This window comes from Mya arenaria, chromosome 5 (genome assembly GCF_026914265.1).
Source record: "Mya arenaria isolate MELC-2E11 chromosome 5, ASM2691426v1".
Lineage (NCBI taxonomy): Eukaryota > Metazoa > Mollusca > Bivalvia > Myida > Myidae > Mya > Mya arenaria.
In genome coordinates this window covers 51,292,066-51,305,496 of record NC_069126.1, presented here as the reverse complement: position 1 = coordinate 51,305,496, position 13,431 = coordinate 51,292,066, and the positions used below count along the sequence as shown (strand labels likewise).

The window sequence follows — 13,431 nt, the reverse complement described above, 5'->3', positions numbered from 1 at the left end:
AAGTATTTTGTGATATGTATTGCATGTGGATTAATGATGGGTATATAATAAAGAATAAAATTATATTTGGTATTCCATTTTCACTAGCAGTGTGATGAACTGCTAACACCATGTTATGAAATTTGATGGTCAAAGTATTTAAAATACATTTCAATATTTCATACTTTAAAAACGATATTCATCTCATCTTAGTCTACTCAACTTGCTATGCTATGTACAAAAGTCTGCAGCAGTAATATGAATAGCATTAGACAGAAGGCAGTGCCTAATATTTATCAACAGCACTAAGTTATCATGGTAACATGTTATATGAATTGAATACCAAGCACAAAATAAGAAGGAGAAAATTATTCTTCTCTTTTTAAATAAAAACCACTTCCTAATAGCATTGTGTATGCAGTCTGACATAGGTGTACAATGTAGATGTATTTTACAAAGATTGTTCAAAGTATGGCCCTTTGGTTTAAAGCTCCCCTGAAAAAGAGGTGACAGGTTTTCTATATAGTATATAATTACATCATTGAAAATCTTCTCTGAAACTGCAAATAACAGACTTTTGATATAAAAGGATTTGATCAAATTAAAGAAGTATTTGTGCCCCCCACCCACCCCCTCACTTTACACACACTTAACCAGATTTTTCAAATTTCCTTTGCAGCTTGCAAGCAGTTTTAGTCATAAGTTTAAGCTAGCCCATTAAACAGTGACCCCTTGTGATGATGTGAGCCGGGTTTTTTTTCAATGCTTAGAATATGGTTGTCAACATTCCCCTGAATGAAGCCCTAGTCCATCAGTGCTTTCAGCACTTTGATTATTTTTAATAATGTGATGCTCATAGTTTCAAACAATAACTGCATCGTATCTTTGAAAAGTTTTTGCTTTAGGTAATCTGAATGGTATTCCTTCGTCTGCAGATAAAGTTGGGATCCCTAATCATTGAAATAGTTTGGGTTTATCTATTAGTTAATTATTATTTGTTTTATTATTAAGTTATCTCAAGTTAATGCATACTTTGATACGATGTACATTTTACCTTTTTATATTATTTAGGATTGTTGGGATACGAGTGAGGTTTGTGCACTGGTTTAAACCCTCAGTAAATTCTCATTTTATTGACCGTTCCAAGGTGGAACCTAACAATCCTTGATAAACATACCAAACTTTTTTATATAATATACATGCACTGCTGTGCTTCTTGTAGAGATGTGTGCTGTTTGTTCATGTTCCTTGTTTGTGATTTTTGTATTTGTGTTCTATGTCTGTGGCGTTTACCCTGTGTCATTAATTGGGTTTATTTTTAAACTTTTGGCTACAGAGCTTGTTTCTGTAGTGTTTAACATAGATATTGGACATATAAATTACGTCATGAGACAAGTGCCAAACGCTTGCATCTGCCTGAAGTAGCTCATGAACTCGATCATAATAATTAATTTTATCATATATAGCTTGTTTGAATTTCAGACAATATTATATCCAACCAAAGAAACAAGAATAGATTGACGGAATATATATTTAATGAACATATCGGCCTTTATACATCGCATGATTCACCTGAGGGCTATGGTAGACCTGGTCAGTCCACTCTCCGGGAAATTGATCTTGGACGATTGTAAATGCGTGGCAGTTTAGAAACTTAGAAAACCTACTTGACAATTATGGTGTCTAGGTATCCCTTAAGGGCCAGCCAAACAAATATTACCCAACCCTCACATTTGGTGTTTAACAGACAGTAAATTATAGTTGTCGTCGTGTACGACCCGAGCAAGGTTTTAAATAACTTCACTTGTGTTAAAATACCATTTATGAGGTTATTCATGAAGACCATTGTTATCATTTTAATTAATGTTGGATCGCTGTCTCGTTGTTACTTACAAACACATTGTTGACCTAGTTTAGTAATTAGGAAGTCAAGTCTGTGGTTAACTCATGAAAACATAGTGCAAGAAAACATACTACTGTTTGACGGTCAAACAACGGAACTTTATGGGGGTTTTTTCTGAAATTTTGGATCTGTATCAAAATATTAATTAACCAATTAAACTGAACAATGTAATCCGTCTAAAATATAATGTAAACCATGACACATAATTTATACGTAATGCACAGATTGTTAAGCCTCAAAAGTCTAAAATTAAACTTCAGCAACGTTTTAACATGGTGTGTTAAACCATAACATGTTGTCTAAACAGTATATTGAAAATAGAAAAAATAAACCATGCAATACATTCAGCATTTCATCCACCGTATTGTAAAAGAGTGACAGGGAAGCAACAGTTTTATGGCAAATTAATATCATTTTGACCGTATCCACTTTCGCTCTAGGAAATCGTATCGATAAAAGTTTCATCAAAGATAATCTTGATGATTATAGACAACGTATTTATGAGAAATTGATCAATGAAATAGTGTTTGCTGAGTGAGCATGGATTAACGGTGGTAATTCACTTAACTTAGTATATCATGCACATTTGAAACATTGTATTGACAAATAACAACGCTTTTCGCTCATATTCTATAAATGATATAAGAAAAAAAAATCGACCGAAACCGAAAGTGCTGTAAAAATCTAATAGTACCGTTGCTATACATAGCGGCCATATTTAATGTTTAAAAAGTTAGTTAATAGTTTGTTTCTACATTTTGGTAAATTATCATTATTTGCGTGTTATAACTACCGGTAAACAAACGTTAAAAATAATACATCAACTGCGGGTACGCACCACAAATTATACTCATTCATTACGCATGATGAATAAAATGCATTCATTAAAAAATATTTCATCATATTAAAAAAATACACATAGATGATTGTACCAACTTATCTGATATTAGGAGTTTCTGACTAATGCACATTGAAAATGACGTGAGAGTCAATTAATCTTAATGTGTAAAAGAGGGATGATGGAATCACATAAAGACACTCATGTTCAGTTTATTATTTTGTTATAGTTCTAGTAAATGACCAGGCTATTGAAATCATGTGTTAATGAACTCTTACCTGTTTTAAAGAAAATCATCGATTCTTCTCTAGATTCTGCATACGTTCCGAAATCACGAGTTCACGTGTACGACCGCTTTTAAAGAAGCCAAAACCTGATCAAAACACTCTAACCAACTATAGACCTGCCTCCAATCTCCCGTTTATTTCAAAGGTTTTAGAGAGAGTAGTCGACAGCCGTGTTGAAAGTCATTTGACACTGAACAATCTTCACGAGGAACATCAATTTGCATATATAAAGTTTCACTAAACCGAGACAGCTTTACTCAAGGTACAGAGCGATATTTTTCAGTCTCTAGACCAGAACAAAGTTGCAATCCTAGTGTTACTGGATCTCTCGGCGGCTTTTGACACTATTGATCATAACACGCTGCTCTATCGTCTGGAACATGATTTAGGGATATCCAATATGTCACTTGCATGGATGACATCTTATCTAAAGGATCGTTATCAAACTATTTGCATCGATGGGGAACTTACAAATTCAATGCTTTTGAATTACAGTGTGCCACAAGGATCTGTGTTAGGACCCAAAATTACATTATGTATACTTAACCAGTTGGTGCTATTTGCCGAAACCATGGATTAGGTCATCATTTCTATGCTGATGAATCTCAGTTATACTTATCATTTGAACCTGCATACGAGATTACACAAGTGGAAGCTGTGCGGCAAGTAGAAGCCCGTCTCAACGATATCGTCTCCTGGATGCACCACAATTAGCTTAAATTAAATGCAAACAAAAACAGAACTCATACTGTTTAGCTCCAAGGGCAATAAAGATTGTATCCTGGACTTGACTATAAAGATGGGCGATTCCGAGATAAAACAAACATCTTGCGTAAGAAACCTAGGGGCTTTCCTGGATTCAAAAATGGACATGGAACAACACGTGAATGCTGTTTGTTGATCTTGCTATGCTCAATTACGACACGTAGGCCACATAAGACATTATCTTACCAGTAATGCAACAAAGACCCTTGTGAACTCTCTTGTAACATTCAGACTTGACTACTGCAACTACCTACTCCATGGCCTACTTAACAAAACCTTGAACAAACTTCAAATCGTCCAAAACACGGCAGCCCGTATCATTATAATGACCCCTCGATTCAACCACATTACACTACTTTTAAAGGAACTTCACTGGCTTCCTGTGCAATACCGGATTGATTTTAAAATACAGACACATACCTATAAAGCCTTAAATGATCAAACGCCTTGCTACATCAAAAACATGTTAAAGATACATAGACCACAACGTGTTTTGAGATCCAAAAGTGACCCTCTCACTCTTGTGATACCAAGATCCCGTACTGTTACATATGGTGATTGTTGCCATGCTAATGCGGTTCCAAAGTTGTGGAATGCGCTTTCACTGGGAATATTGAACTCAAACACTTTAGATTCTTTTAAAAGATCCCTGAAAACTCATTTCTTTTTGAAAACATATGGTAACTGATGATTTCGTATATCTGACACATCTATGCCAAAGCTTGTCATTGTTGTTGTTTTTATATATCATGGATATATATTCCTCGGTTTGTGATTTTTTTTTAAATATGTTTGATTTTATGTCTTATATGAATATCTTTCTTTTTTTAAATGATTATTTTATGCTCAACTTGTGTAGTACACTTGATGCTGATTTTAAGCTGTATGCCTGTATGTATAAAATGTATAGAAATGTAAAGCACTTTTGAACGTTTGTGCCATATGAAAAGAGTGCTATATAAATGTGGTATAATAATAATAATAATAATAATAATAATAATAATAATAATAATAATAATAATATTAATAATAATAATAATAATAATAATAATAATAATAATAATAATATCAAGAATATGAATATAATAAATTTGACATAAACTGTAGATTATATGAAATTATACTTTGAATGCCAAATATGGAAAACTTTTATGTATTTATATTTATATTAAACCAGCATGTGTACAGGGGAATTTGTCACTGCCTTGCGAAAAGTCAAAGAATTGTATTGGCCCTTGAATAAGTTTATCATGCATACAAAGCGTGAATTCTTGTTTCACATTAATCTCAAAGTATGTAAGTCAGTGTCTGACAATTTAAGAAGAATGTTAATAAGCTATGGAACTCAGGCATCTTGGCTGTTGAGTGTGCATTGCCCATTATAGTTATGGCCCTTGTTTCTGTTACGATTAGGCATATACATCATTAGAATTAGTGTTACACTAAAACAATAGTATGTGTAAAAATCATTTAATCTGCAAAAAATATTAATATGCGTGTAATGTTAGTTTGCATGTTAAATTATGCACCTTGGGTCAGGGTCAAGGTCACTTTTACTTAAAAGTGAAAAAGGTATATTTAATTGAAATTGTACTTATAGTTTATTTCACGTTAAAAAAATGATACTGCCTTTTTATACCAAATATGATCCATTATCTCCGTTCAAAAGCAAACATAACACTTACTTTTTAATATTTGTAAACTTTTCAGATTGGTAGTTAATAGGATCATCGGGCCGGGTGTTCGTCCCTTTTGTAAACACTGTGGGCAACTTAATTATTTGGGTATGTTTTTGTCACTAATACGTTAAACTTCTATAAAAACCGATCGTAGTATAGTTATGTTGTACTATGCAGATGCTCCTGATGTGTTCATAAGCCAGTCGATTACTGTTTGGAAAGAAAACACCCCCCTTGATCTTCTGTGCAAGGCATCAGGTGTGCCAGCTGTGTACAACTACACCGGCTTTGTGCAGAGAGTAGGTGCTGTGGTGATTCCAAACAGTCACGCGGAGCACCCGGGGGTTAAGGAAAGCATATCTGTCAACATTCCATCTCTTCAACTTCAGGATACCGGGACTTATACTTGCAACGTCCAAAATGGAATTACCGGTGTTAACAAACAACTAGTTCAGACAGCATCACAAAGGATCGATGTCCGAGGTGAAGTTTAGTTTTCAATACGATATTATATGACTGGTTAATTCAATGGGCATGAAAGTATTTTTATAATAGTTCATTTTTTTAAATTATCATAATCATCAAAGCTAAATGGAAATGCGCGTACTGTACAAGGGAATTAAATGCTTCGTGACACTATGTCGGATAGTTTGACTAAAAACGTATGTCCACACTTTGATATTGTAAAATTTAGTTTCTTAAGCCAAAATGCTTTAAACCTGACGATTTTACAAACGTGTTTACTTAAACCCACATATATATGTATGTTTATAGTTGATCAAATAAGTAAATCCGTTCAGACCAAACGATTCTGTCCACGTCCATATCAACCGTAATTTTCTAACATTTTGTCAATTTTAAACCACATTACCACTAACTTAGTCATACACTCGCTTTACAAATTTCATCTTAATCATCATAATCCTTTATATATTAACATATAATAACAACCTTTACACAAGAACAAGCAACTCGACATTAATAATAGATTGTGAGTTTGCTTCTATCGTGTGGTCTTCGTTATGTGCATTGTTCAACAATACAGCTATTTTCTTTTGACTTGTTTTCATTAAGCAAGATATATGAGTTTTAGTTTCCTTGACAAACTATGGAAAAATAGATGAACTATTCATTAAAAACAATATATTTCACTGGATTTGTCGAAAAAAAATACTCTATTTTTCCCTTTATGTTTAAGTTCTCGAAAAAAACTTTAAAATATTAAAAAGGTAAAAATTGTTCAGTAAACGTGAATATAGATATTACTCCCGTGTTTTCAGCTTCTCCAAAATTTCTGGTGAAATAATGTAATTTTGCCGGAGAACCATCAGGAAGCATCATCATAGCAATTCCCTTTGTAAGCGTTCCTGAATACAGCTCATACAGCGTATTAAGACACGATGGACAACCGGTTTCGATGAATGGAAAATATACTATGCATATAAAAAACGATTTTGTAAATGCTGTATTCTACGGAAAACAAGTTACGCTAGTTGGAAACGTCCTTAACATGATTATTACCGATTTGTCAGAAGAAGAATTTGGGGAATACAACATACAGATTACCAATGATATCAATACGGCAAATTTCAGCATCAATGTTATGGCTACAAGTATGTCGATGTTTTAAAGATGCACTCTTACTCCCAATAAGATTAATCACAATTAACAATTTTTTTTGAATATTCCAAACGTGGTTAATAAATGTCGAAAACAAATGTTCTTATGAAGGATATCGAGTTTAATTTGAAAGAAATGAGCATAAAACACACTACCTTATTGACCAAAGTCAATCTTTTAGCATTCACCAATCATTTAATATTTTTGCGCTTTCTGCTATTAAATTCATGGTTACAATTTTGTTACCAGTAGTTAATATTTTCAATAAATGCATTATTTAGTAAGTAGTTAAAGGTTCATCTGGTTAAGTTATATGTTCATAATGTATGTTTATACTTAAGTCGTTAACGAGAAAGCCTTTTGTTATTATTAAAATAACGGGTGTGAACTCCTTACACGATTCATGTGTATAGGGCACTACTTCAGTCCTTTGCTAGTATGTCGGCCCTTTTTCTTTACACGGTTGTGAAGAGGCGCAATAAAGTGCATATTATTTCGTTGGATCCTTCACCAACATAGATATTAAAATTTCCAAGTGACTCTCCTTAGCAAGTTTCTTCTCTTGGTGGTTCCACATACTTTCGGTAGATGGCATGACGGAGTGACGAAGGTAGTTGCAGAAAATTATTGATGAGAATTTGTTTTTTCAACATTTATTAAATTGAGGAGGTACACGTGTTAAATTCGATTTACTTGAAAGAAAAGTTCTCACAGCCATTTCATCTGTGGCTGAATGCAGTAGGCGATGTAAACACTGGTCCTGTTAACTGAATTTATATTTAAACGTTCTGGCATTAAAGTGTAGAGAATCCGAAACCTTTGCCTCAATTCTTAATATATAGGAAATCAGGTCCATCAGGTCCATACTTGAAAGCCCGGAAAACAAAAACGGGAACATATTTATACTAGTAGTAGTAGTAGTAGTAGTAGTAGTAGTAGTAGTAGTAGTAGTAGTAGTAGTAGTAGTAGTAGTAGCAGTAGTAGTAGTAGTAGTAGTAGTGGTAGTAGTAGTAGTGGTGGCAGAAGTAGTAGAAATACTTTAAGCTTTATAAACAATTAATTTGTTCGTTATTATTGGAATTTTAATGTTGTTTTACTGAACTTTTTATCATGCCCTCTTTTACACAGTCATAATGTATGAACGTTGTATGTACTTCAGGCAGACCTTTTCCGGCAACAGAACTGACGATAAAATCAGTGAACGACACAGTTACCCTTGAGTGGAAAAAGGGTTTCAATGGAGGAGATGAACAAACATTTGTTTTGCAGACGTCGCTTAATTCAGATGGTGTTTGGATGAATAGAACCACCATTCTCGAATCTGAATCAAAGTATGTAAAGAACACTGGAAGATATCAGGTGAATCTTACAAACCTAGCTCCAGGAAAATACTCCGCTAGACTTGTGACTTTGAATAGTAAAGGAGCTGCTGATCCTATTACATTTAAAGAAACCTTTGAAGTCATGGAATTGAACACGGGTAAGAAATTATTTCCTATTTTCTTTTGCCTTATGTTGATAAATAAACATCATTGCGAACTATTGTAAACACTTTTAAAGCACAAAATGTACTTCAGTTATAATTCAAGAATATTAAATTGGACTCAAGTACAATTCAAGTAGAATTTTATTATCTTCCTTTAAAATATTGACCAAATATTGTTATCATTAAAATCTATGAGAGGATTCGCTTTTAAAAAGAGTACCAGATAAACAATTTTGAATCATATAATGCTGAAATTAGATAAAATAAGTTAAGACTAAATAAGATTGAGATTTGACTTGACTTGAGTATTCATGTGATATTGGAGCCAGGCCTTTTTCTTTTCTGTTTGTGTTGTGATAGTGACGTTTTTACATGAAACTTTTTTTTATAACATATGAATAAAAGAAGTGTATCGAAACTAATATATTGTATTAACTCTTGAAAACTAATTTTATTATTATTTTGTTATCGATCTCCTACCAAATTGTTTAGCATGTGCACACCTAAATGTATTACTACAAAACTGTAAACATGAATTTAGACATATGAGGAAAAGTAAACGAACAGGTAGATTATGCTACTTTTTCAACAGTGTTTATTCAGTACAGGGCTACAAAGAAGTAAATTAGAATGCTTTTCAAAAAATCTTAAGATATAAACGTTTGTTTCGCCCTGTATATCTGCCATATTTTGACATTTACGATATCAAAATATGTTTTTGTTGACGTATGTTCATATGGTCACATTTGAAAAAGCGTAAAAATGAAATTGAGTAAAAATTAGTGGGAAAATGTTTTTTTAAAGTATTTTTAGTTTTTCCTCTTATGATATATGGCACAATTCTTTATTTTAAATACCGTTTTTTTTCGTACAATATGCTCTAGCACTGCATTTTCTATGTATCTAGAAGCCACATCTCGAACCAACGTCGTTCCAGTCATTGGAGGATCTGTTGCAGGAATAGTTACATCACTAGTTTTGGTGATAGTCATTTTGTTCGTCATTAGACGAAAGTACACTTTTGTCTGCTCATGCAAACTGGCTAAAAGGGAAGGTAAAGCTTTAAATTGAAAGTTCAGTTTGATTCCAGCAAGTCTATGTTAACTGCAACGTCCCTCTCACCATTTCGAACTGAATAGTCTTAGAGTTGTTGACATACTATTTACGAGTATACATACGGCGTGACAAAATAGCTTTAACTGTCTTACAACGTTAACGATACACAATAGGATATACTTGTAAATGATCTTTACATCAAAAATCCAATGATTCAAGTATGGAATTGTTTACATGTTTCTGTTTTTAGATCTATATAAGAACACAAGTAACGACCAGAGAATGTATACGTAAGTGCTCATTGGTTCATTAAAATGGAATGGTACAACATTTTCACTAAGATAGCAAACGCAGTGTAACCCTAAATATATTATACATCCAAACAATCAAATATGCAATGAGGAAATTGATCTTATTAGTGTATTTATATTTATAGTTGTATACTAAAGAAAGATCTTGCCGTTGCTCATTAACATAAATATATTCCTGCGCAAAAAGCAATGTTAACTAATACTAGTGCAACGCACTTGTTTATGTACTATAAACCAACATCAACGATACATGCGGTCTAAGTTTAAACATCATTGTGTGTATAAAGTGTCCAAAAATATTTCCAATATAGGTCTTTAATAATGTTGCACAATTTCCCTCGTTCTTAACAATGTTTTAAGAGTGTGCATATGTGTAAAAACAATGTTGCAGTCGTATTTGATTATTAGTTTGTGAACACCAATTTGATATTACTTATCATTACTTAGATAATCGAGTAAAATTCAGAAATATGATAGAATGTGTTGTCATTGTAGTATTCTTTAAATATTACAGACACGGTGTTGCCGAATCTGGATACAACGCAGCTCAAACTTATGAGGCCATATCTATGACAACGAACACCCAGTTTTACGATGCTTTAAGTTAGTAATACTTTCTACCTAAATTGCGTATTGATTCAAAACATTCAAATGTTCATCGTATTTTTTATTAATCAAAACTAAATACTTGTTTATTGACCCCTTAACGGCTTCAAATTATTAATTGATTGATTGACATAAACTTGATTGTTGCTTAGACATTTGCAAGATGCACCGTTAAAGAAAAACGCCTCTACACAACAGTAAATAACTCAGTTGCATAGTCTTCGTCGGCCGTGTGGAACAAGTACCACTTTCATTTTACGATTTGATATACTAGCACTTTTTGTTTCTTATTTTGCTTTTGCGTGCTCGTTTAGTACAACCTTATCAGAGAATTCATAGGTAATTTAAAAGAAACATTACTCAATCCGATATTAAGTTGATCAAAGTTGTAAACAAGACTTACTAAAAAGGACGACGGAGATATAAACCGCATGGAAAATCGAAACTAACAGAAGTTAGAAGAGATGATCTGTTTTTGTGCTCTTATTAAATATGAATATATTCAGAGAAATTTTAATTACTGTTCTATTTCTTTTATTCCTGAAATTCACCAGAGCTCAGCATGTAAAGGGTATAAATATTAAATGTCCAGGTTGTAGTCACCCTGATCCCCGTCGAGCGCTAAGTCCGAACTTTTTCTGATTGATGTGATACATTCTATGACGATGATTAAGTTCTGTAATTGTTTTGATAAAAAAAATGAAAAAAAACAGGTACTCTTTGCTGGCTTATTTTCATACGATTAATACATTTTGTATATAATTATTGTTTGTAATCGAAACTCGAATTGTTTGCCATCTAAATTGTGGTTATTGTTGCCTCTGGTGGAAATGTTTTTTATCTTTCGAGGAAGCTAATTGTTTCTTAGAGTCATTGTACATACGCCTATTCACGAAAGAAAATATGAGCTATGTAATACAAAGACATTAGCTTATTTCGAAATAGTATGTGGTATGTGAAGAATTACATAATTTAATCATCAATATTTGTAATCATAACTGATTATATGCGTTAACAACATTCGTTTCTTTTCAGAAAACGGAGATAACGGGTAAGAAACTAAATGAAAGTATATACAAAATTTACATTTTCTATTTGATAAAGGTTTAATATTTTGGACGAAAATGAAGTAATAATCAGCGACCTGGTTACAATGTTCTCCTGTCTTGTCATCTAACATCGTTGTTGATGAATTTTTTTGAGTGGTACTAATGAATAAGGTTGTTTTCTTGGCATCCAACGTGCAAACCTAATGTAAATATATATAAATCAATAATGATCAGCTAAGCCGTAGTGTAGAAATGCACGTGTTCCAAGATCAAAATTGTTTTGTAAACATTTTATCGTTTGGTATCATTGCAGGATTTCCGAAACAGTTCTATTCTGGTTGGCACTGTATGATCTAAACTGCTTCTTGTGATACTAAACTTGTTATTTGCTTTTTTGTATTATACTCTTTCTTTTCCCTCAGAGCAAACAACTCAGACATGTTGAATGAGGCGAGTGCAAAGCCACTTCCATACTACGGAAATGTGAAAAAGGGTAATTCATGATTTTTATAAAACAATGTATTAATTATTTTTCAGAGCTTAGCGAATAAGTAACTATATTTCCTATATACATGTACATTCATTGAAATATAAATTATATAGGTATAATTTATGACTGTTTGTCCCTGTAATGGTATTTGTAAATCTTTGCTCATTTGCAGGCGATACAACATTGTAATAACAAAATTACACTAATGTGAAGAACGTGCTTGTATTGAAACAAGCAACTCAAAATAGCAGACGTGGCAAATTTTATTGGACAAACAAACATGGTGTTTAAATTATTATGTTTAATAGTTAAAAATAGACAAATAGCATAATTATGGAAGAGTTTATCTTATACAATGCTGATATGATCAACAACAACTGTGTAATGTTAACATGATGATATATTACATCGAGATATCTATTTTAATAAACCTGTGTCAGTTGTACACTCTATCCATCTATGTCATATGATACAATATTCTTGTTTTAAAACATGTTCTATACCGTTTCTTCATGTCCATTTCAGTAACATGTTGTTTTTTCCGAAATAACGTTTTATTACAAGTTTTATAAAGATGTTTTACATAGTACTTTACTGTTTATAATCTTGTTACACTCCTTTCCTCCATGATAATTTTAGAATGTATTACTTTGGATTTGTTAAAAACATTCAAGAAGTTCCTATTTGTTCCATGTGTAGAAGATCAACAACAAAGACATAATAATGCTGCAAAATGTGAGAGTTAACACAAAACAAAAAAATACCTAAATTCATGATCTTTGAGAAAAAAAGACAATCACAATTAACGACATTTTTGTATTAATACCCATTTAATTAGTATAAAGTCATTTGATTACATAGGCGTGCAGATACTCAACAATAGCAAGTGGTTAAGATCAAGAGTAATTTAAATGGCTCCCAAAATAGGGCACTCGCTTCTTTTTCAACTGATACAAACAAACCTATATTGATGGTCGCATATGAACTCGACGGTATCAATTGAAAAAAATGACAGTTACATTTAACCAAATGACAACCATAGTTTGAAGACATAATTTACTTCTCATAATTCGTTTGTTTTGTAAAGGGTACATTTATTAGTATGAGATCAAAATTAAAAAGTTAGTTTTTAAATAAAAAAAAATACTTTTAGAATATGTGCATCATATGATATTTAATTGTTCATTGCTTTTTTTTATATATATTTTTGCGTAATTGAATCGTTCGCATTGTAAATTATTAATTTGATGAAAATGTGTATGTCGATTATATGAATTTCATTTTTATATGATTTGGGTATGTAAGTAGTTGCATTATAATAAATGGTGAATGGTAATGGCCTAATTCCAAGCGTTACAAACT

At 32.3% G+C, this 13,431-nt stretch overlaps 1 protein-coding gene across 1 annotated transcript in view; it reads left to right on the top strand.

Annotated features, from left to right (window-relative positions):
* LOC128234504 (hemicentin-1-like) overlaps positions 1-13,216 on the top strand; it is a 59,120-nt gene extending 45,904 nt beyond the window's left edge. The window contains exons 9-16 of the mRNA XM_052948762.1: positions 5,629-5,934; positions 8,231-8,551; positions 9,465-9,611; positions 9,864-9,903; positions 10,439-10,527; positions 11,566-11,581; positions 12,002-12,072; positions 12,242-13,216. Coding sequence (XP_052804722.1) covers positions 5,629-5,934; positions 8,231-8,551; positions 9,465-9,611; positions 9,864-9,903; positions 10,439-10,527; positions 11,566-11,581; positions 12,002-12,072; positions 12,242-12,258 — 1,007 coding nt within the window. The 3' untranslated portion in view covers positions 12,259-13,216. The remainder of the gene's footprint in view (positions 1-5,628; positions 5,935-8,230; positions 8,552-9,464; positions 9,612-9,863; positions 9,904-10,438; positions 10,528-11,565; positions 11,582-12,001; positions 12,073-12,241) is intronic.
* Positions 13,217-13,431: the final 215 nt, after the last annotated feature.